The sequence below is a fragment of the Anser anser genome, assembly GCF_964211835.1.
Source record: "Anser anser genome assembly, chromosome: 2".
Lineage (NCBI taxonomy): Eukaryota > Metazoa > Chordata > Aves > Anseriformes > Anatidae > Anser > Anser anser.
In genome coordinates, this window is record NC_139721.1 from 125,278,314 (window position 1) to 125,301,822 (window position 23,509).

Consider the following 23,509-nt stretch of genomic DNA (forward strand, 5'->3'; position numbering starts at 1 on the left):
AAAAAAAAACCAAACACAAAACCTTCTTCCTAAAAACTAGGGGCAATGCGTACAATTTGTTACAATTCAGGGCAGCCCTTGTCTGTCTGTTCAGTTCCACTCAGTTCAGAGGCTTCTCGGGTCTAAAAGCTGATGGAGCATGGAAACAAGGACTTGGACAGGCTAGACTGCTTAAATATATATATATACACACATATATATATTCTGTCTTATTTAGTCTTTTTTTTTCTTTTATTCTTTAATAAAAATAAAATCATTTGTCCTGTTTAATCACCAGTTCAAATAAAGGCAGTCTTTTGGTCTTCAAGACCTTTTTAACCCTTGGGGAACTCATTTGAAGGAAGAGACCTGCATGTGCCTACTTCTCCGTGGTCTTGTCACACTTACGCAATTCCCGATTTCTGTTCTGGAGCGCAGCACGACACCTTGGGCCTGAAATGGCTGGGCAGCTCGGTGCTGCTGGCTGCATGCTGCAGCTGAGGCCTTGCAAAAAGGCACGTGAGCTGGCACACGGGGAGGCCAAGCAGTTCACACACGGGCAGCAGCCGCTGCCCTGAGAGAGGCTGAGCAAGCCAAGGGCTGGCTGCTGTCGCCTGCCCCGAAAGGCTGCTGGCCTGAGGACAGTCAGGGCATTTCAGTCTGGGAGCCAGACAACTGGAGGTAGCTATGACAAAGGTCTATAAAGCCATGAATGGCAGCAGAAAGGTGAAAAAAGGGCAAACCAAGGCTTTTAAGTCACAAACGAGATGGAGCTAATTAAATTATTGGGAAAAAAGCTTAAACAAACAAGTACTTTCTCCAACCAACGCCTATTTACCTAGGGGAACTCAGTGCCAAAGTACTGTGCAGGCCTATGCCTAAGTTGGGTTCAAAAAGCAGCCAGAAAAATTTACAGGAAAAATCATAAAGTTTTATCAAATACAGTAATGAAGGGGCTTCAAGAAATGGTTTTGTGGTGGCCAAACACAAGGGGAAAGTACAAGCAAGAAGAATCACTCTGTGCTGGCCCTGTCTTTACATCCTCCCCCTAAGCACTCCTGCGGACTTTTAGGAACAAAGACACTTACTTGGAGGGATATCTGATCTGACCACGCAGAACCATTTTTAAATATTCCCCTGCACTTGTATAATTCATTCTTAAAAGATATTTGGATGAAGAACATTACGTACCTGTACAACACATTAATTTTTGTCACAGTCATGCTACATGCCGTAGTACAAACTGAAGCATGTATCAGTGTGCCTTCCTACAGCAGCAAAGTTATTCAGGTTAAAATTTAATTAAATAGTCAGAAGTTAAATGCCTAAAAGCTAACCACAATGAATTGTTAGCCTTAAATATACCCTCAACCACAGAGCTATGATTTCAGCATTGCCCCAGCTGAGATTATTGGTATCTCAAGTATGCAAGGGTTAGATGCTAGCCCTTTATTAGGTTAGATACTAACCCCTGCATTACTGTGTGCCTATTGTATCGAGTTAAATTCATTATCAGGCTAATTAAAGTGTTCTAAAATAATGCAGTTTCAAGAAAAACAACCCCCAAAGGAATTCCCCTACCAAGTCAATGAATTAATGTTCAAAATAATGTTGTCATTTCCATCCAAGTCAAGGAGAAAAGGTAATTTTACAGGGATTTTATACATGCAGACATTTACTGCATCTTTTAAAAAATCCCTATTTGTGTTGCATTACTTCCTGCAGAGTTAGAAAAAAACACTCAGCCAATGATCCACTACATTTCAATGGATTTTACTATGCTGGTAAAAACACAGATTCTGTTAGCTCACTGAAGTCAGTGGAAATTCTACTAATGATTCCAGTGTGAGTTTAAACAGCATGCCTTTTTTTTCCCACCTAATATTCATGTTCATCAAAACAACATTATTGTGTATCCCTTTAAACAGCTACTGGGATGCAAACGGCAGTAAAGGAACTACATACAGCAGCTCCTTTAAAGCTGACTGTGAAATGCATGGCACATTTTCTTGTGCCATCAGAAACTCATCAAACAGACATTCAAAACCTATTTGGTAAAATCAGCACCCTTTTCTTAAGCCAGCTTCCCTAGCTGTCTAAAAGTCAGAAACCCCTTCTACTGTTCTTAAGCTAGTAGCTTGCATATCTCTTATGTTCTTGTTTTCATGTTCATGTTTTCATTTCCTAAAAGCAGTTGGATATTTTAGGTTTGACGAAATGGAACTGGGAGGAGTGGCAGATATACCAGAGGGTCGTGCTGGCATCCAGAGGGAACATCCAGAGGGAAGATCCAGAGGGAACAGGATGAAGAGTTCTGAAATGAACCTCAAAAAGTACAAAAAGAAGTGAAAAAGTGTGAAAACCTGCACCTGGGGAGGAACAATGCCAGGCACCAGGACGTGCTGGTGTAAACCTGGCTGGAAAGCAGCTTTGTAGGAAAGGTCCCTGGGGTCCTGGCGGACAGCAAGTTGAACATGAGTCAGCAATATTGCCCTTGCCACAAAGACAATTTAACGGCATCCTGGATCGCATTAGGTAAAGCATCGCCAGCAGGTCGAGGGAGGTGATCCTTCCCCTCTGCTCACCACTGTCTAAGTCATGCCTGGAGAGCTGGCTCCAGTTCTGTGTGCTCACAAGAGAGATGTGGACACACTGGAGAGAGCTTGATGCAGGGCCACCAAGATGATGAAGGGACTGGAGCATCCTTCCTTTGAGGAAAGGCAGAGAGACCTGGGACTGTTTTAGCTTAAAGAGAAGGCTCAGGGTGATCTTATCAAAGTCTGTAAATACAGGGAGAGTACAAAAACAGGCTCTTCTCACTGGTGCCCAGTAACAGAACAAGGGGCAGGGGGCACAAAGTGGAACATGGGAAGCAGCATCTGAATATCAGGAAACACTTTTTCACTGCGCAGGTGACCGAGTGCTGGCACAGATTGCCCAGAGAGGTTGAGGAGCCTCCCTCCTTGAGATATTCAAAAGCCACCCGGACATGCTCCAGGGCAACCTGCTCTGGGCATCCTGGCTTGAGCAGGGGGGGTTGGATCTGAGGACCCTGAGGTCCCTTCCCACCTCAACCGTTCTGTGTTTCTGTTTACAAAAATACTCAAGAAAAGCTCTCAATTCTCAAAAAGAGGTCTAAAAACTATCTTGCTATCTAAAAGGTAAAGGATTTTTTTTTAAATAGTATTTGCAGCACCACTTCCAGAACAGTGATCTTCCACTTAACAGCAAACAGGAGGTAATTGCTCCTTCAGAATGCTTCTAGTTAGGGCCATAAAAGAGGTGTAAAGAAGGTAGCCGCTTCCCTTCCCCCGCTAAAAAGGAAACAAAACCCAAAAAAACAACCTGGTTTCTGCTCTATTTTAGAGTATTCAGATTAGTTTTAGTTTCAGGAGTTATTAAAAACAGAATTACTCTTTTTGTGCTTAAGAGATTGCGTACTAAACCTGTTGCCACTCTTGAGATCAAGTATGAATCTATGAGTTATATAATATTTTCCCTTCATTGTTGTACTTTTTCAAGGCTCTCAGCCATTTCAAGCAAAAATGGAAAAGATCTGATACGGTACTGTAGAGCATACTGTATTGTTGAGCACCTCTTTTTTTTTTTTCCACAACGAGGGTGGTGAGAGACTGGAACACGTTGCCCGGAGAAGCTGTAGGTGCCCCATCACTGGAAGCGTGTGATTACTGTCAGGCCGGACAGAGCTCTGAGCAATCTGCTCTAGTGAAAGATATCCTTGCCCAAGGCAGGGTGGTTGGACTAGATGATCTGTAAGGTCCCTTCCAACCCAGACCATTCTGAGATTCTATACTTAGGTAAAAGGACATTAGATGTATGAAAGCCTATGTAATGTGTTTACCTTTAGCTAATACAGTAACCCCACTAGCTTTATCAAAATCCCTCATACCATGAACATAAATACATCTTTTTTTGATATGGGCTTTGTTATCGGTATTACCTAAACCAACTCTGGGTCCAGGCGTATCTAGTGCAGCAGTCTACTTTTGATCATTAGTATCAGCATCTGAAAAAGGTGCACATTTGGTACATTTTAAAAAGTGACACAGGTATTAGAACAAATAAAATCACATGTGAAAAAATGGCCTGCTTGTTTTATGCACTCCAGTTGATCGGTTTAGGTTTGGATTTTTTTTTCTCCTTATTCATTCAAGTCTTGACACTTCGAAAGAGTTAGTAAGCTGGCATAGTCAACAGTTTGTCACAACATCCACATTCTCTCCCTGAAGCTTCCCAAAACCTAAATCTCAACAGAAGAAAGCAATGGTAGGTATAGACAAACACTTAAAACCGACTTTGAGGCCAGTAGAAGCACGTTATTGCCATAGAAACAGGCCATCTTCCATAGATGTTTCCTTCTAGAGGCCCTAAGTGACTAGTGAAGAGAACGGGCTGGTTTTCAGTACATGCACTGAGGCGTAATGGCAACAGCTTGGAGTATCCACGGAACATCGCCTCATGAAAACGTCGGTAAAACGCTTCAGCTGTCCCTCACCACCTTGGCCGCCCCCAGCCCCCCAGGGACCGGCCGCTGCCCTCACGCCGCCAGCGCGGCGGCCCCACGAGCACCGCGCCGCTGCGGGCCGGGGCCGGCCCCTCCCCGCCCCTTCCCCCGAGGGGTATTTAAGGGGAAGAGCGGGGCTCCGAGGGAGTTGCCTCTTTCTCCCCCCGTTAGAAAGGAAAAAAAAAAAAAAAAAAAGTTTCTCCAGTTTGCGTTCTCAGAAGTTGGTATTATTGTTATTTTTTTTTGTCTTAAAGGCCTCGGCCTCGTTTGTTTTTAAGTGTGTGGGCGCTGCCTCGGCTCCGGTGCACGATGGTGAGTTGCGGGGGGAGGCAGGGACGGGACGGGACCGCGGCCGAGGCGAGGCGAGGCGAGGGGCTGCGACCGTTGGCGGGGCTGCGGGAGCCTCGGCGGGGCATGGCGGCGGCGGTTGAGTACCCGGTCCTGTCCCTCCTGGGCCGAGCCACGGGGATCCCCTCAGCCGCGGTAGCGTCGCCTTGTAGCGCGACCCCAGGGCATCGCTGTCATTTTTAATACCCTCAAGGTTCTAAAACCTGAGGAAGCTGGGGGGGGGGGGGGGTTAATTCTAGGCGTGCCGCGAGGAAAAATGAAATGGGGTTGTGCTGGGGAGCGAGGGGAACGTCCTCCGTCAGCCACGGCCAGGCGAGGGCTCGGCGGGCGACCATTTTGTGGCGGCCGTGCCGGGGCGGTGTGGCCGGGCGCCCGTCGTGGCGATCCGCTCCATCCCGCCGCTAGGGCTCGGCTTGACGCCCTCGGGCTTGGATCGGCTGCTTACCTGCCGCCGGGCTGCTGCTGGCGGCGCTCTGCCGGCTCCCTGCGGCCGGCCGCGTTACTGCCTGGCCTCGCCAGGCGCCGCCGGCGTGCACGGCGCTGTTCCCGTCTTCGAGAAGTTTCTGTGTGACCCGGCCCACGGTTTGGGCGGAGGAGGCGGTGAATTTGGTGGAGTTAAACGCCGGGAGAGGCGGCGGTGAAGGGGGAGCTCGTGGCAGGCTGTCCGTGCTGCCCGGAGCGGAGCCCCGGGGTGACTGAGGGGCATTTGGGCAGCAATTGCTGCGATTCGGAGTTGAGAGAGCTCTGCTCTAAGTGAATGGTTCTGAGTACCTTCCATGGGGGTATGTTAAAAGAAAAACTTAGTACTGGTGGAAGACCCGAGGGGTTGTGTGCCCTCACGGCGGAACCGAGGGGCGGGCAGCTGAATCTCTCAGCCGTGTTACTTCCCAAAACATTTTTTTCTTTTTCGGGCTTTTATTTGAAGAACGGTATTCGCTACTGTAACCCAGGCGCTTCGACAGCACCGTAAAAGTGCGACTTTGCGCCTTTCAAGGCTCGTTTTTTATCCCCCGCGGTTCTTATCGGCTCGCAGTACCTGACCGAGGGCTCCCCCTGGTGCCCGCCGGGCGCCGCGCCGCCGGCCCCGCCGCCATGTTCTGCCCGGCGCTGCCATGGCAACTGGCGGCCTGCGCGGCGGGGCTCGGGAGGCTTCAACCCGCTTCTTTTCTATACAGACGTGTGAGGTCAGGGCATAAGCAGCCTGATAAGTCAGGGAGCTGCCCTGCTCTGCCCGAAAGGGAAGGTTTCCCTCCCCTGAACGTCGGTGTGATGGGGGTGATGCTTGTAACCCACTTCAGCTGTTACGCGTTTGCACAATGTGGAGGGTTAACTTCACCTTGGGGTGAGGGAAAGGGAAAAAAATTAATTCCAGTAGGTTGAAAGCTGAATCAGCTGAGCCTCTCCACATGTAGGAATTAGCTTTCCAAGGTACTTCATGAATGAGGTAGATCATCCCCCACTTGAGGTATTTTTGAGTGGTTGGGTCACTTCGGCTAATGCTGTAACTTCAGAGTACCTAACTCAATTTCAGCCTTCTTCTAGTTTTAGGAATTGGAAGTGGGTTAGTCTTTGGACACTGATTCAGCAGCAGCATTTCTTGCCTGTAGCATGCATAAAAGTACAAATGTGTACATAAGGCTACATAAGGTAGTAAAACAATGACATATTATGCTGGTAAAACAAGGGTAATGCCTTGTTGGAAGTCTTCAGTACTATAATGCAAAACTTCTGTCAATTCAAAAGTAACTTTGAAAGGAAAATTGTTTCCTACCTTCATACTGTTAAGGCTTTTTTTACTGTGTATTCATCAGTAGCTCATTTTTATGGTCTGAGAAATACAAGAGGGTAGATCTAGAAGAGCTATTCTAAATAAACTCTTTAATATGAGGGTGGTGAGGGACTGGCACAGTTTGCCTAGAAAAGCTGTGGATGCCCCATCCCTGGAGGTGTTAAAGGCCAGGTGGGACCAAGACCCTTGGCAACCTGGTCTGGTGGGAGGTGTCCCTGCCCATGGCAGGGAGGCTGGAACTAAGTGATCTTTAAGGTCCTTTCCAACCCAAACCATTCTTTGAACTTAAAGCATTTCTTTTGATGTTGAAAAGTTTGTCAAAATGCCTGAGTAACCTGTTTTCCCCTTTGGGTATTTAATGTGCAGAAGGGTTAAAGTGTATTTTCTTTGAGTTGTTTTGCATCATTATTGTGAGAAACTAATGGGGTACTTCCATGTCGGCCAAGGCAGTCTCTTAGATGCATATCAGCAGTATCTGAATGCTGACCCTGTGCTCTTGTGGTGATTCTGCCTCTCCTGGGTGCCTGTGCTGTGAGCTGTTCCCTGTTTGAGATTGCTGGAGAACTTCCACACAAAGTGAATACCTTCTTTTGGCCTTGGTCGCTGAAACAGATCCACGAAGAAAGAAGAGTAGAAGCCAATGGTTAGGTCAGCTTAAGGTTGCTGTGGAGTTGTGGTCTCAGACTTAGTTCAAATGCTCTATAGGTGGGGGCATAGCCGAGGAAGTGCTGTCCTCTTGCTTTGTTCTTGCCCATGTGCTGCTTTCAGCTAGAAACAAGAGTTTACGTAGCTACAGAACTAGCATGGATCGGATGTGGATGTGTCTGAAAACTACTACCATTTTTGTCCTGTGAAATGTCAGATCCAGTTCCTTGTGCAGTGGTAGAAAGGGCTGTCCTGGTTCAGGAGGAAGGAAGGTGGGAGAACTGCCCTTTTTCTGTTAACAATAGAAATAATCTTACACAACCAGTACTGCTGTCTAACAATGGAAGATGTGGTCTCCAGCTTTACTGGAGGGTAAACAGAGTTCTTGGAAGACAGAACTCTTGAGAATTCAGCAGTATAAAGCATAGTGATGTAAGAGTATAATGAGAACAGTATCTTGGGTGTGATTGAACTCAGGTAGGAACTCATACTCTCTAAGATCTAGCTTTGAGATGGTATTGAACTGAATTAATGGCTTATTGCCTCTCAGAAGAGGCTGGATCTTTTCCATTTCACCTTCTGCATCCGTTGATTCTGAGGTGGAGCTAGTGCTTTTCTGATAGCACAGTAGGCTGATTCCCTTGTCTAAAATAGCAGAATACTGATGTGGTCAAAAACTGTTCACTTAATGTTAATCTTTTTTTGCAAAATTGAGTTATGCCAGCTTAATTTGAACTGGGAACTGTTGAACTTGTGCTAAGGAGGAGTGAGAAGAGATTGTTTGATTCAGCTCTGCCTTCTAGGGATAGTGTGGTGCTAATTTGGTTCAGTCACACTGAAATCACACTTCTGGAGGGCCAAATTCTAGTTTTGGTTTTGCTTAATTGCAGGTTGAATCATGTGCCACATGGTTTGGTTCTTGTAATTTTCTCACTCCCTTACTGGGTATCTAAGTTGAGTGTATACTGATCACTCACAGCTGCAGTTTAAACAATTGCATTGAACATGTAAATTGTTCCATTGAAAAATTGGGTGCTAGCTATTGCAGGTGATTAGGTTTCAAAGCATCAATAACTATGGCTACATAATCAAAAGATCTGAATATCTGAAATAGGAATAAAGCCACACCAGCTGAGTTGTGAGGAAAGGCTTACTAATGTTTTAAAATGAATTAATACAGAGGGATGAGTAACACTGAGGTGCTCAGAGTAGTTTCTTGTTTCTTGTTTCTAGCATGTGGCTAGAACCATTCATTCAGGAGAGAAGATGAGGGGCTGAAGTTTCAGGTGCCCATGTTGTATTTCAGTTCTTGTAAATACCTTTTTTAAATGCGCTTCAGACCTTAGGCAGAGTATGGAGCACGTCTTGGCAGCATCATTAACAAGAAGTGGAATTGTTCGTCTGTCTGAACAGTTACCTCAACAAACAGTAATTGGGTATACTCTTTCCTCTGCACTGAATGAATCCTTAACTTTAAGGCCGTGACACCTTTTCAGGCCAAAAGGGTGCATGTGAAGTCTGGGTGTGCAAAGCACATCATGACTGTAGTTGCACTAATCTTAACATTCTTTGTGGTTCTTTTCTATGTGCAATGCATGTTTAGCATCCTGCTTTGGTGTAGAGTGCTTGGTAACAAGTCTGTAGTTGTTCACATTCATCTTCAGTCAAATTCGTTACATCTATTTTCTGAAGTGTGAATGTTCCATTGAGATCTGGTTACCTTCCTCTTGACAAGTTGTGTTACAACCCTGTGTCTGTGCTCCAAGCCTGTTTGTAAGCTTGAGCGTTTAAAACCTGTGACCAGGAATATGATGGACTTTGCTCTGTTGCATAATCTATTCACAGTAGGTTGTGTCTTCAAAGAACTTAGCAGTTTTTTTGTTTACATCTGAAAGGAATTTTGTAAAGTTCTGAAATTAATGATTTTGGAGTTTTCACTGTATGTCTATCTGGTAGTAGCAACACTGGTCATGAAGCTTCTAGTTGAGCAAGACGACGTAATGTAGCCTGGTTTGGGTCTAGAGTTGAGGTTTGAAACTTCAGAGATGCTTCAAACTTTTGTCAAGATAAATATTCTATTTGCAGTAGATAAACTCTACTTCCTTTAAGTGATTGGAAAGGTGCTACTGGTATTTGTGATCTCAACCTATATCTATAGGAAGTTGCAGCCCTATCTAGAAGTGTACTATAACCTGACTGAAATACTTGTTTAATTTTTTTTCAGTCTGCAAATGCAGAAGCGCAGTGTGCAAGCATCTCAGAGGATAATACCAATTTGTCAACAACCTGTCAAGGATATGTTTTACCAGAAGGAAAAATCATGCCAAATACAGTCTTTGTTGGTGGAATCGATATAAGGGTATTTATATACTTTTAATTTTTAAGATGTGTATAATGCACTTTAGTGGGAAGGGAATAGGAACTTTACTCTTGGAGTTGAGCTAAAGTTTTTTTTACCCATATCTTTTAGTAATCTTAAATAACTCCAGTATTTTAAGAGAATTTTGAAACGGGTAGATAAGCTTATTTTTTGAGAACAGTGGGAGATGGATTTAAGACTGATACTTCTGCTTTAAATCTAAACAATAGAATATGTCTGTAGAAGTTCAAAACTTTGTTTCTTTTAGATGAATGAAGCAGAAATTCGGAGTTACTTTGAACGATATGGTGCTGTGAAAGAGGTGAAAATAATCACTGACAGGACTGGTGTTTCTAAAGGGTGAGTAGAATGTGGATAGTTGCTGCGTATGTGGGTGTAATTCTGACATAGATAATGGGAGCAGATAGCAACCCACTTGAAATGCTTAAGCCTTTTTAACAATAGTTGTAGTTTTCTGTTGCGGTGAATTATAAAGCAGTAAAATGTAAATCTAGATTGACCCTAAATCTGTATAATCTTACACTTAGTCAGATAGTCTCCAGTGTATCTGTACAGGGAAAATAGCCTTATTGTCATTTAACAAATGGAAGCAAATCATGAAACTTGTAGAATGCTTTTGCAGGCTGTTCTTTCACAGGATGAAGTTCTGACTCATCTGATAACTGTAGTAGTTAAATAAAATCTGGAGAGAGTTCACTGTGGTGATGCTACACTGACTGGGAGAAGGGGTGTAGACTTCCTTCAGGGCAATCAGGCTGCACTCTTTGGATGCTCAGGGATAGGTTAGAGAACCAAACTCCTCGGCATGAAGGGTGAAACTAAGAGGCGGTAGAAGCTTAGAGCAAGGGGAATTCTGACCAGATGTATGGAAAAACTTAGCGGTCTGTCTTACAGAACTTTCAAGTGAGGATGCTTAGGGCCGTGCCCAGTTGTTCGTGGGAAGCTCTCAGAGCTTTGAAGTTGGTCCTGCTTTGAGAGGGAGACTTCTTCTGGAGGGGCCTTCCCACTCAATTTTTTTCTGATTCTATGAGCAGATTCCAAAAAGTTGCATGTCTTTTCCCCTAGATATACGTAGTAATGAATGAGCTGAAAATACTGTTCTCAATGACAACTAACTAGCAAGGGACTTGGAGTATTCCAAAGTGTATTTACTGCAGTTGTATGTCCTGATTATTGATAGCGAATTGGCATACTCCATTGATTGACACTACTCTTTCTATAATTCTCTGAAACTGAGTATTTCCGTATTACAGGCTTAGATATAAACTAGGGAGTAGTGGAATAAACCGAAAGCCTCTTTTGGAATCACATCCCCCACTGGTGTCACTGTCCCTGTAGTGTCTCCTTTCATCCAAACCTCTGCACTAAATACAAAATTTGGTACATCACTAATTAAAGGAGCTTTTCACTTTCTGATGCTAGTAATGTTAACAACAGCGTTCATTTGAGTAACAGAAATGAGAGGATAACCTTTAAATTGACTTCATAGTGTTATAGAAACTAGCATTTAATTCCTGTCGTTTGGCCCAGTAGTGTATGCTGTTAGTTAGCAGTAAATGCATTTTCATGTTGAATTACTGAACATCAATGTCCTACCTGATACTTTGGAATATACTTTAGAATAACGCACCTGGCACATAGATAATGCTTTTAACTGGTTTTCTTCAAATAAGTTAGACTCAGATTTGTTTTAGCTGCTGGTTATTGAATTATCTGTTTTTGCTTTCAGGTATGGATTCGTATCATTCCTGGACAATGTGGATGTTCAGAAAATAGTAGAAGTAAGCTCCTTACATCTAAATTATATGAAGAAGTTTCTGTATGAAGGCTTAGGCATGTTCAGGGGAAACAGTCATCTACCCCATAGAGTAAATTAGGGCAAGTAAAGATTAGAGTTGCCCCAAAAGTAAACCTGTTAAAACATCTGTTGCTGTTGCAGTATGATCTTTGTATATTTAAGTCAGAAAGAAAATGAATTTAGTCCTAGCCTTGGTGTGATTTGAAGTCTCATATCATTTTCTTCCTAGTCATTCTTACTTGCTTATTCCTTGAAAGCCTCATGTTTTTCAGCTGCTTGCTTTCTTTATTGGATGATTATCATAGAACTCTACTTCTGTGAGCTTCATTGGGAATAACAGTAATATAGAAAACACAGCGTTCGTTTCTTATTGCAGTCTCAGCAGTTGAAGTATGATTTTCTTTTACAGTATTTATGCATTTGGGCTTTAGCTGATGTGCAGGTATTTTCTAAGGCTGCTAGGCTATAAGATTCAACTGCTAACACGTCATGGCTTCCCTGTAGTTCATGCAGGAGATAAAGGGATAGAACTGTTACAGCCCTTCTGTGCTTAGATCTTGGTATTGGAGAAATATTTAAAAGCTTAACTATTGTAAGCTAGTCAGCACTTCTGAGGTAAAACTCTTTTATTTGGTTCTGGTAGATTTTAGTAGGTCCCAAACAAGTGGCAAAGCTTTGTTCCCCATCTCCCTTCCCAACCTGAGTGCAATAACTGAAAATAATACTTCAGTGTTTGTTTCACTGGAATCTTTGCTTCAGAAAATTCCCTTTTCCCTGGAGGCTGAACAATTTCCTACTTGTTTCTGAAGCTATCAGACAGGGAAGTGGATCTTAAGGACAACCCCTGATAAGTACGCCCGATGCAGTTTTCAGTGATACGTTCAGCTGTGTTTGGCTATACAGCTCCTACAGGGGAAGAGAGAAAACATTTTGACAAAGGGAAAACTAGTGAAACTCCAACAGGACATTCTTAACTCTCACTAAGAGACATCAAAAGCTTAGTGTTCTTTAACTTTCATGGTGTGATGACAAAAATGCTGCTGTATCAAGCAACTGACTTTCTGAGAATACCCTCTAGCTTTTACCATGGGGTACATTTATTTTAGTAGAATGGTGTAGAATGCTTGCTCTTGAGGCAGCAACCTCTGCAGAGGCCTCTTGAATAGTATTATCAGTTGAGCCGTTTATGTTGCTGATGCTCTGTGTGCACTTCACTAAGTCTCAAAGCCTTCAGTGCATCTCTATTTGCAGCACTCACTGATGCGAGTCTACACGAGGTCTAAGAAAATCCAAGAGGCCTGTGGCTGGTTTTCTTTGGTGCAAATTTCAGGTGTACAGGCTGTACAAATACCTGTTACTGCCCTGTCACTAGGAAGCATGTACAGATACCAATTTAGAGATGCTGACTCCTGGAGTGAATGATAAAAGGGGGAGAGTGAGCACTGTTTTGGAGCTCCAAGGCATGTGCAGAGATCACCTTGATAAACCATTTTGGGCCTTATCTGTACAGACTGCTCTCCTTGCTTTATGTGAATGAACACAGCAGAGCTTCTATGTGATTAGAAGTGCTCTAGATACCTCTACTTACATGCCCTGCTCTCTAGTTTTGTGCAACCTGGCAGTATCTGAAGTATTCTGATTCAGATCCAATTCCATCTGTAACTGCTGTGGTCCATGGTGAACCTGTACCTGCGTGCAGTGTGGAACCTTCTGCTTTGAGGGGGAGATCTGTGTTCCAAGGGCTTCCTTTGCTTAGGTTGAAAGGGGGGTTGCAGGGTTCTGGGCACAACAGGACTAGGACTGTGGGAGCAAAAACAAACAAACAAAAAAACAACAAACTGTCAAATGAGTTAGGTAACCCTACTGATTCGGAATATTTCCCCTCTTCTCTACCAATGATTTGTTATTCTAGATCTCGTTATGAGGAGATGACCAGATAGGATTCTTTCTATCTCACTTACTCTACCTGTTTTGATTATTTTTACAATCAACAGTGAAATAAAGACAGTAGAAATTGGAGAAAAAGCTTAGTGGGATGTTAGGTAAATTACAAACTGTTTTCCTCTGAAGCAGGCAAATCCTTAAGTGTTGCCTGAGATGGTCTGTCTAAATTCTCTATGTATCTGCACCTAATACTGACTTCAGCGGTTGGTAATAAGTGTTAATTGGAGGCAAACAGTTCTTTGATTTCTGACAAAAGATTTATTTGTACAATGTCAGTGTAGCCCTCTGAACTATAACTGAGTACCTATTTTAAGTAGTGTGTGCTGCTCACACCTTCATAGGTAAGCTTCTTGCCACTGTTTTGGCAAAGATGATAAATGAGAACCACCTGAGGTGGGTTTTTCCTTTGAAAGTACTGTGTGGAGAAGTTCATGAGTGCTTGAATAAACAATCTGCATAAATCCATGTACTAAAGCAGCTTTCTGTACGCTAGACTTAAACCATAAACCACAATCTCCTGGGGAAAAAAATTGTACAAGTCCTCTTACAGTCAGTCCAAATAGACTTTGAAGTGTAGGGATGATATCAGTAAGGCCACTTCAGCCTGCACCCACCAGGGAATGTTTCAGGCTTCAAGCCAAGCAGTTTCATTGAAGAATACAGACTTCTGTTTCTGCAGGGAGGGAAGCTGCCTGCAACTTTCATTGTAATCCAAGATGCTGTGCTGGAAAAACAGTACTAATCATTGAATGTCTGAAATTCTGCCTTCAGTGTGAACTAGCATTTGGACAGAACCTGCAGAATGAGAAGTTGCGGGTCTCTGAGTGTTGGCTGACTACTGAGGAGTGCTTCCAGCTATGTTGTCTAAAAGCCTTTCAAAAGCTTGTGTTTCTGGGTTCAGGTACTTGAGGAACATGTGAACCATACTTCATTTCCACTAGTGGTTAGTCTGTGTGCTGCATAGATGCTTTTGGTAAAATAGCCTTGAAGCAGTATGTCTGAAGGATGTTCTGCAGGAAGATGTGAAAACTTCCCTAGGGAGAACGAGGTAATGTGCAGGTAAACAGTAGTGCTTAGCCTATTTCCTTTAATATTGGGAGAACAGCTCTTAATGTGGAAGTGAAGCATTTTAGAAGGTTTGTGGGAAGGAGGGTAAGCGGCCATGTAAATAGGTTTCCAGAGAACCTAGGCTCCATGTCATTCTGTCTCAACATACTTAATGTGTAAAACCAAATGAAGGCTGGAATTTACTGATGTGTATCTTCAAGGTAGTAGGTAGCAGAATAATGGGTTTGGGAAGTCTGAGTAGACACATGGGTGTGGTGAGGGGACTGCAGGGAATTAAAGGTAAAAGATGTAAGCTGTTGAAGGGGGAGAGGAGAATGGAGGCTTTTTGAGCCTGCCTGTGAATTGCTGATACTGTGGTGTTAGAAATAGAGTACAGTCTCTTTAAAATCCGACCAAACACCTCACTGATTCCCCAGCTTATGGAATAACTTATTTTTCAGTCACAAATCAACTTCCATGGCAAAAAGCTGAAACTGGGGCCAGCGATTAGAAAACAACAAAATTTGTGTAAGTATATATGAAGTCAGATCACAAGTTTAGTTTTTCTTAATTATACGATTAAGAAAAATACAATTATTGCAATTCCCTTATCTGTTGCAATGTATATATTATAATTAAACTTCAGTTTTGAATTTTATGGCATCACTATTTATGTGCAGCTTGGATACTAAGAATGACCTCAGGTTGACAGCACAATCTGTAATGTTATCTGAAGTTGCAATACAATTAATAGAGCTGAATCTAAGATTCAAAATGGTTAAACTTGAATTCAAATTAACCAATGAAACACTCATTAAAATGTCTTTATACTTTGTTTTTCCTTTGCCTTAAAACAAGGTTCTTATGTGCAACCGAGGCCATTAGTTTTCAATCCTCCTGCCCCCCAGTTCCATAGTGTATGGAGTAATCAAAGTACAGAGACCTACATGCAGCCTCCAGCTGTGGTGAGCCCACTAACTCAATATGTACAGGTAAGGCTATTCATGCCTCTGATCTGGAATCGTGTTTAAGTGTTTTTGAAAATGTAAGCACATCAACTTCTGGAATATGTATTGAGATGCCAGTCTTCTCCTACCTGCTCATTTTTGTATTGCCTTTCCTAGTGAAGAAGCTCCTAACTTAAAATTGCTTTAAAAGAATGCAAACAGCCCTGAAAATGACTTACAAAGAGATTACTTCACTGAATAAAACAAAATGCAGGGAGATTACACACTTTATTTTGAAAATAACTGTTGAAGGTACAGGAGTGAATTAACAGTTCTTCAGTGGTCTTGTTACTTGTCACAGATCAACTTCACAAATCAAGTGCGTCCTCCAGATACGTACTGTATTGCTTCCTTCCCTCAAAATAAACTGCAAGCACTAAAATGTATTTTTTAAATTATGGAACCAGAAAATGGCTGTGGTAAACCTTCCTCCTTGCCAAACAAATTCTTGTTTTAGAACTGTTGCCTTTGTTAGGGACGCTTGCGCTGGTCACAGCAGATACCAATAACACAGTGTGTCTGCAGAACATCACTTTATTGGCCCTTTGGGATGAGGGATAAGCATTCCTACGGAGGTGTAAGCAGACTAATGAGTCCTGTACTGAAAATATAACTAGGAGGATTTCCAGGGTATGGTCTCATCACTTATTAACCCTGTATTGTGTGGCAATGTAATGGGGCAATATTAATTACAAGCTGCTGGATTCTGTTCTGTTTGTTTTCTGTGAAGCGATTGAGAATGCACAAGCTGTAATGACTTGCAAATATACTCCAAGTCAGAGCTTGATATGAGCGCTTCTGCTGATTCTCTAGGTTTGGTGAAGTGAAACAGCGTAGGAGGAATTAATTCTCTTAAGTGCTGGAATGTACCTTTAACTATTCCCTGAAGAAGCTGATAAGGTTCCAGGTTAACATTTTGTCAAAATATTTGCAGCAAAGAAATGCTGGGAAATTGTCTAAGTTCTAATACTTGCCTTTGGCTCTAAGAAACTGATCTTCAGGATGTAGTTCAACTACCATGAAATAATGGTTTGTTTCAGGTCTACTTTAGAAAATTTATGGGAATAGTTATATTTCTCAAGTGACTTAAAAGATCAGGTACGCATAGATTTAGGAGTTTTAGCCATACAGTACAATTCAGGGTCTGACTTCTATAGGATTATTTTAATGCCTGGAGCGCTGAAGTTCCATGGGAAATTTATAAGTGTTGCTTTTAAGTAATGAAGCTAATCTGAAACAGGAATTTTAGTAACAGTGACTACACATTTTTCACCAGTTTTATAAATATGTTTATAAATATCCCATTTTTCTTTATTCAAACTTGTTTTATAAAAAAAAAATCTATTTTGCAGACATATCCGTACAGCTCCCCAGCTTTATTGATACAGCAGCAAGTTCCTGTAGGATATCAGCCAGCTTACAACTATCAGGTATGTAATTCCTTAAAGTAGGAGCATAAAGGTTGTTGGGAGTCTAAGTGCTATAGGTGGTTTAGAAAAAAAAAAAACACCTTTTAAGGGAATTAAACAGATCTGTTTCATGTCATTAAATGAGTGCTGATAATATTGAATAGTGGCAAGATTCCGTTCTAAAGAATGATCACTTAGAGTTGGTTTTGCATTCAGATGGTAAGAGTTCAATCTTAATGCCAAATAAACTAACAGCAGAGAGCTATTGTCCAGGAATGTGCATTTACCCTGTACTCAGTATACAGGTGCCATGTGTTCCACCTGATTTCTTGACTATCCGTGGTCTGTTTATTGAAGCACATCGTGGTTTGTGGTTCTTTCCATGGTTGTGCTAAGTCTGCAGTGGCAATAAGTTTATGAAAGGATGGGGTTCATATTCTTGTTGCTAGCTTACAGTCTGTAATGCCTTGGATTAAAAACTCAAGGTGTGAAATGTTGTGTGTGTATATGCTCTTACTGAGCAGTTATACCACCTGTGTAGGAAAAGAATAGGTAAAAGCTGATTGTTCTTCAATTCTTCTTTAAGGTTCAACCACAATGGGTTCCTGGGGAGCAAAGAAATTATATTATGCCTCCGGTAAGTCTACAATTAACACAGTATTTTGCCAGCACCATGCTTAAAATATCATGCTGTTCACCAGAACTTTGTGGAATCTGGTCTATGCAGATCTGTAGTGGCTGACATTAGATAGTTGTTCAGAACCTTCTACTGACACAGTATTTAGGAGATGTATGGCAGAATAGAACTACCTGTTCTATGGCTTTACTACATACATTCTGGTCACAGAAACATGGAATTTTAGTATGGAACAGAATTGGCTCTTTGCGAAAAGACCAAGGAGAAATAATACTGACACACAATCTTTTTTTTAAGATCTATAAAATATTGCTGCTTATTCTGAATTTTTTGTAAATTCATAAGACTTCAAAATATTCATCTTAACAATATTGTTTTTTGGCTCAAGAGCTTCCAAACAGTTGGCCAGGATGCTACAGACTGTAGGTGATGCAGATAGTTTGTAAGGAAATTTGCTTTTTGTGACTTCAAACCAGGGGCATTCACAAGAAGAAAATTACACAGTATTTCTTTAACAGGATTGTCATTGGAACTTAAACTTTTATGTGTATTTATGTTCCTCAGGCATAATACTGTATTTTTAGTACTGTTCTATTAAGAGCTAATGACTCTCAAGGTAATTCCCAGCAGATCTGTATAGACTGTGTTTACAAGGTAAGTGGGGGTGGTGGGGAGCAATGTAGAAAGTGGAACTTTATATAGATAGTGCTGCCTGCATTTGTTGGACAATTTTCTCTTAGACTTTATTCCTGCCCACTTCAAATCATGTATACTAAGCTTTGTTTTCAGCTTCTCAGCAGAGAAGCAGCCTTTTTCTTTTTGTGGGAAGTCCATATTCCTATTAGTGAGGGTGTATCTTTGCTTTAATGGGGTCAGAAACAGACTTGAAAGAATCTAGAAGTAGCTGAAATACTGATTTTTACCCTGTTGGTCTGAAATAACTTTTGTTGAATAACATCAAGGAACATGAAACAGCTGTGCTGTAGAACCACAGAACATCCCAAACTGGAAGGGGCTAGAATCTTTGAGTCCAATTCCTGGCTCCACACAGGACTACCCAAAACCCAAGAGTTAACAATTAAATGGTAGCAAGCCTAAGAGTTTATAGCAGGTGTGCATAATCATTTCCTGTAGACTTTTCTGTTTGATTATATGAGCGGACAGCTAGTCTAGAACTTGGTTAAGCATCTTTCTGTATTTTTACAGACTCAAAAGAGAACACCCACATGAGGTGGTAGGAAACTTCAGCCTTCAGTTTGATGCTTATACCTGTCCATTTGGGTAATCCACATTTCCAATTGTATGTGGAATGCAGTAGTTGTGATGAGGTCAGATGCACGTTTTCATGGCTAGGGATGGTGCTCAGAAGTAGTCTGCCAGTGATACAGGCTTCCTTGTATCACGATACCAGATCAAAATTACAACTTCAGTGTTGAATTAATTTGGGGAGTGTCAGCTAGTGTGCATTGTGGTGCCTCCTGTGTATAATCACAAATAACATTCTTAAGAGTGATGCTGCAAGAAACTGAAAACAATTGCCAAGGCTGGGTAAGTCTGTCTGCCAGGGAAAGAGTCTGTAAAAAGTGAGAACGGTTAATCCTGTTGCTGTTGAGATCCTGTTAAAAATAGATTTAAAAGCTATTTATCCTTCCTGGAAGGATGATTCCATGAATGGTAACTGTTTCACCATCCTCCTGGCTCTTGCAGTAAGACTCTATACTAGGTTGCTGCTTGCAACATTGCATTTATAAACAGTGGGAAGAGGGGAGAGTTTTAAAGAAGCTGTAAAAGTGCTTGTGGGTTTCTAAACTTCCTTACATGTTGACAAAAATTTAAACTAATATATTACGAAAAGGAACCTCCGTACAAGTAAGGAGCTGAGTTTAAGTGTAGAGAAATACAGCTTCTTGGAAGGGCAATGGTAGTAGATATTTTCCTTCCCTTTCTTTTTCTGTTTGATTAGTGATGAATCTCTTGAAGTTACCTGCTCATTGTCTTGAATTTTCAGTAAATGCCTTAATTGCTCAATACATTTGACAACAAAACCCATACACGGAAGAAGCAGCTTGGGGAGCAACTCTCAAGTGATTACAGTGGGGAGGAAAGACATTTATTAGAATATACCCTTTCTGGAAAGAGATAATGTCTTCATAAAACAGGTCAGCATACACTGTTTCCCTTCACTTGTAAAGTATCAGAAGGATAAAGCTGACACAGCTTGTGGATGGGTGAGGACCAATGACAACCCAGCTATGCATGTTCTCCCAGTGTTACTGAAATACTGCCTTACTTTAAAAATATGCAGGTTTATACTTCAGTCAACTATCACTACAGTGAGGATCCTGAATTTATACAGACAGAATGTGTTGTTCCAGAGCCCACACAGTCGTCTAGTAACAGTCCACAAAAGGTAAGTTCTTAAAGTAAGTTCTTAAAACTTGTTGACATGAGTCATGTTCCCAGGTATTTGCACGTAAGGGGTTACATGGCTTGGTGAAGAGGTCCTCTGGATCATTTCTTAGAAATGAAGGTTACAGTCACCACTTCAGCCTGTCTAATCCACTGATTCCTGCATACAACTTCAGAAGCCTCGCCTGCTTTAGCGAAACTGAGTACTAATCTGTAGAATTGAGGGATGTATAAAATGTATCGAAGTGACCAGGTTTTACTTGATTGCTGGGAATTGCAGGAAAATTGCAGATACCTAAGAAGGCATATTGGGTTGCAGCTCCTCCTTTTTTAAGCAGATTTGAGTCTCAAAGCATTTGAATGGGTGAAGTCTTTTACTCCCATCTCTGCTTTCTTGTGTTGAAAGCTACCTCTATTTGGCCACCAATTCCATTTTGTGAAGGAGACTTCATTTTTCTGGTGTGTCAGCCTCTTCCACAACTGAACTGGCATGCCACTGTTAAAAACTGTTAAGTTATTCATAACTCAGGGCAATAATACCGGTTAACAGCATTCAAAGAAGGAGCTCAGGAAAAGAGAATTGAGAGGAATCCTGAATGCAGAATAAACCCTGTGACACCTGCACTGCTGCTAGTGGGTAACTGATAAAATCAGTGTTGTTATAGATGTATCTATAACTGTATTTCAGAAGTCTGTGGACAGGAGCATACAAACGGTAGTATCCTGTCTGTTTAATCCTGAGAATCGTCTGAGGAACACCTTTGTATCACAAGAAGACTACTTTAAGGTATGTAGTGAAAGCAAACTTTAACCCCTAACACAAGCTTAAAATTTTCAACATACAAGATACAATAAAGGCAAAGGGATATTTCTGTACTTCCATTTGAATTTTTTGTACATGCTCAGATGTTTTTGAATAGTTGGCTCTCAGTTGGTTAATACTACAAACAAGTGCTGGAAACAAGTGCTGAAATGGGATTCAGTGGATTTAAGTGAATTGATACAAGACTGCATAAAATCTGCTGAACAGTCAACTTTTGGATGTTTAGAGCTTAAGACTAGCTAATCATTCCTCAAAAACTGCTGAAAGGAACGCAAGTTATACTCCCTTGTTTAGAGGATCCTGAGTTTAAATGCTGGTTTTCTTCCACCAGTTAAATACCCACTGTAGATGGCTTTTTATACTTCATGTAAATTGTCTACATTTTAACCAATAAGCTGTAGTCCAGGTCAGTACCTGGTCATCATGTATGAATGAAGTCTTGCTACATATATTCAGTCTTGGTAGAATTCTAGTTTCTGATTACATTCACAGTGGTCTTCAACTTATATTATGTATTAGGGTTTTAAAGTTTCATTTAAGATTTTGCTGCTGCTTTCCTTTAAAAGGATAGACACGTGAACTAGGCACCTATACTCTGAACCAGAAAAACAGAAGCTGTATTGGACAGTTTCAGAGGGGAGTAAATAGTGCACAGAATGTCTTGAGATAACTTGTGAAACTTCAATTGCTTCATTTTAACTGTTACCTAGAAACATGTTTTTTTCTGTCTCTTCCATTCCAGGAGAGGCGGGCGCATCACTTCAGAAAAGGAAGAGCGGTACTCAAAAGTGTTTAATCAACGACTAAAGACTTGGAAAGAGCCTAAACTTGTTACCTTGATGTTCCTACAGTTGAGTTTAGTAAGATGTGTAGTAAAGTAGTGTAACCTCTTTCAGAAAGTTGCTTCAAGTTGATGTTCGTGTTCCTATTTTACCTGTTCCAATAGTTAATTTTGCTTGAAGTTTAAAGTTGTAAGAGTTGAAACACTTCCAGGTTTTACTACTAGTTTGCATGTTTCCTCTGCTAACTAACTGGAATGCTAACTTTAAAGAGTTTATATGGCAAAAACACTGTTGGTTTGTTTGGTACATGTGGATTTTCTTCTGAGCTTTAAGGTACAGTTTGTTGCATGTTAGACTTAGTTTTTCTTAAACCACAATTTAAGTTACTAACATCGACCAGTTACCTCTTATTTTAAAAGTTGAAGCAGTTACTTGTCCAAGAGGTAGTATTTTAAAACTGAGCTCTTAATCAGTGGAACAGAAGACATCAAGATGTAACTCAAATGAAGCCCTTTAAGTCCTGGTTCTCTTCAGACTACCTAATCAATGTCATTATGTTCACTAATGACAGTTTATGTACCTTCAGTCTTGAAGCATCACTATTAGTTTTGGGAAAGTAATTAAGAGAATCCTAAAATTCCTGTGTGTAACTTAAGATGCAAAAATGTAGTTAGCTATATTGGCTACTCAGAGGAGTATGCTTTTTTTACTGGAAAAATTTTAGCAATGCCTGTATCTTAAAATTGTGAGAAAATACTGCATTTAAAATATTCCTAACTTTGATGCAAACTGTTAATCAAAGAATACTTGTAAGCATATTTTAATAATAATTATGTAGATTTTAGTCATGTATTTTGAAACGATTAAAAAATAAATTTTTTATTCTGATTTTGCTTCCCAAAGTAATTAAGTTGCCTTGAGGAAGACATACAGCATAATATTTATTCAAAGTATTGAAGATTTGTTATCTTGTATAAGAATACCAGCTACTACAAGTTTGTAGTAACAAACTTCCATTCTTGGTAATAGTTCCTAGCTGTGATTTTGAAAGAGTAGAACTGGGAACTGTATTCGGTCCTATATGTATGTTGGGTCCTAGTCTGCTTTTCCTACTATCCTAACACCTCAATCTCTTGAAACAAAGGAGGAAATTACGCCTCTTTAGTAGGCAGTGTGTGTAAGAGTCTGAACAGAATGGCATGTCCTGTTTCACATTTTCAGAAGGTTTAGAAAGACACATGCAGGAGGAGTAACGTCAGTGAAATGTGCAATGACAAGAGAACTGAGTTGCTACAGACTTGGATGCTTAAGGGAATAAGGCTATAAAATGCAGCATAAAAATGTCCAAAGAACAGCTTTTCAGGAGTGTTCAGGATGGAGTTTTATTAACAAAGAAAATGTGTGGTGGGCTTGGGGAATAGAAATAATTACGGGTTTTGGAGCAACTTTATGTGGAATTGTACCAATGTTCCAATAGCATAAATTGAATTGGAAAAAAAACCACAAAGCTGTTAACCTTTTCCCTACTCAGTCTTCCGTCTTACTAAAGATGTTTCCTTAAGTGTTTCCATGCTATCAATTCACCATGTTTTTTCTCAAACTATTGTTTTAATGGCATTGTTAGTTTGATATAATTAACTTCTGTGTTACCAACTTCTGTGTAAGTGGTTTTTAATCGTACAGAGTTAAAACTCTGTATACAGGAAGCTAGAGTTTTGTTTTCTGAGTATCAGGACCCTTTCCTTTGCAACTTGAAGTACCTAAGCAGCCTACTCAGGCTGTTACAGCTGTGATGTCAGTTTATTGATAAAGGTAATTGTTCCTTTGCAAGTATAGATTTCATTTTGGCTTAATGTTCTAGTTGGCTTGATTGCCCTGGGATGTATTTGAGACTTTATGCTGTAGCTATAAGAGAACATGAAGTGCCTATGTGTAGCTCTCATTGAAGAGTCTCAACACCAACAGAAGAGATAAAAACAGAAGATAA

At 41.1% G+C, this 23,509-nt stretch overlaps 2 protein-coding genes across 2 annotated transcripts in view; one reads left to right on the forward strand and one right to left on the reverse strand.

The window, feature by feature from the left end:
- The window catches only part of LOC310894687 (uncharacterized protein), a 70,693-nt gene extending 66,178 nt beyond the window's left edge, over positions 1-4,515 (reverse strand). Inside the window, exon 1 of the mRNA XM_083825133.1 lies at positions 388-4,515. Coding sequence (XP_083681259.1) covers positions 388-469 — 82 coding nt within the window. The 5' untranslated portion in view covers positions 470-4,515. The remainder of the gene's footprint in view (positions 1-387) is intronic.
- Positions 4,516-4,660: 145 nt separating this feature from the next.
- Positions 4,661-22,410, forward strand: DAZL (deleted in azoospermia like). Its single transcript, XM_083825132.1, has 11 exons — positions 4,661-4,816; positions 9,511-9,645; positions 9,914-10,005; positions 11,396-11,447; positions 14,917-14,983; positions 15,314-15,447; positions 16,815-16,892; positions 17,458-17,508; positions 19,814-19,918; positions 20,606-20,704; positions 21,483-22,410. Exons 1-11 carry the CDS (start codon positions 4,814-4,816, stop codon positions 21,534-21,536), a joined length of 870 nt encoding a protein of 289 aa, XP_083681258.1. The 5' UTR covers positions 4,661-4,813; the 3' UTR covers positions 21,537-22,410.
- Positions 22,411-23,509: the final 1,099 nt, after the last annotated feature.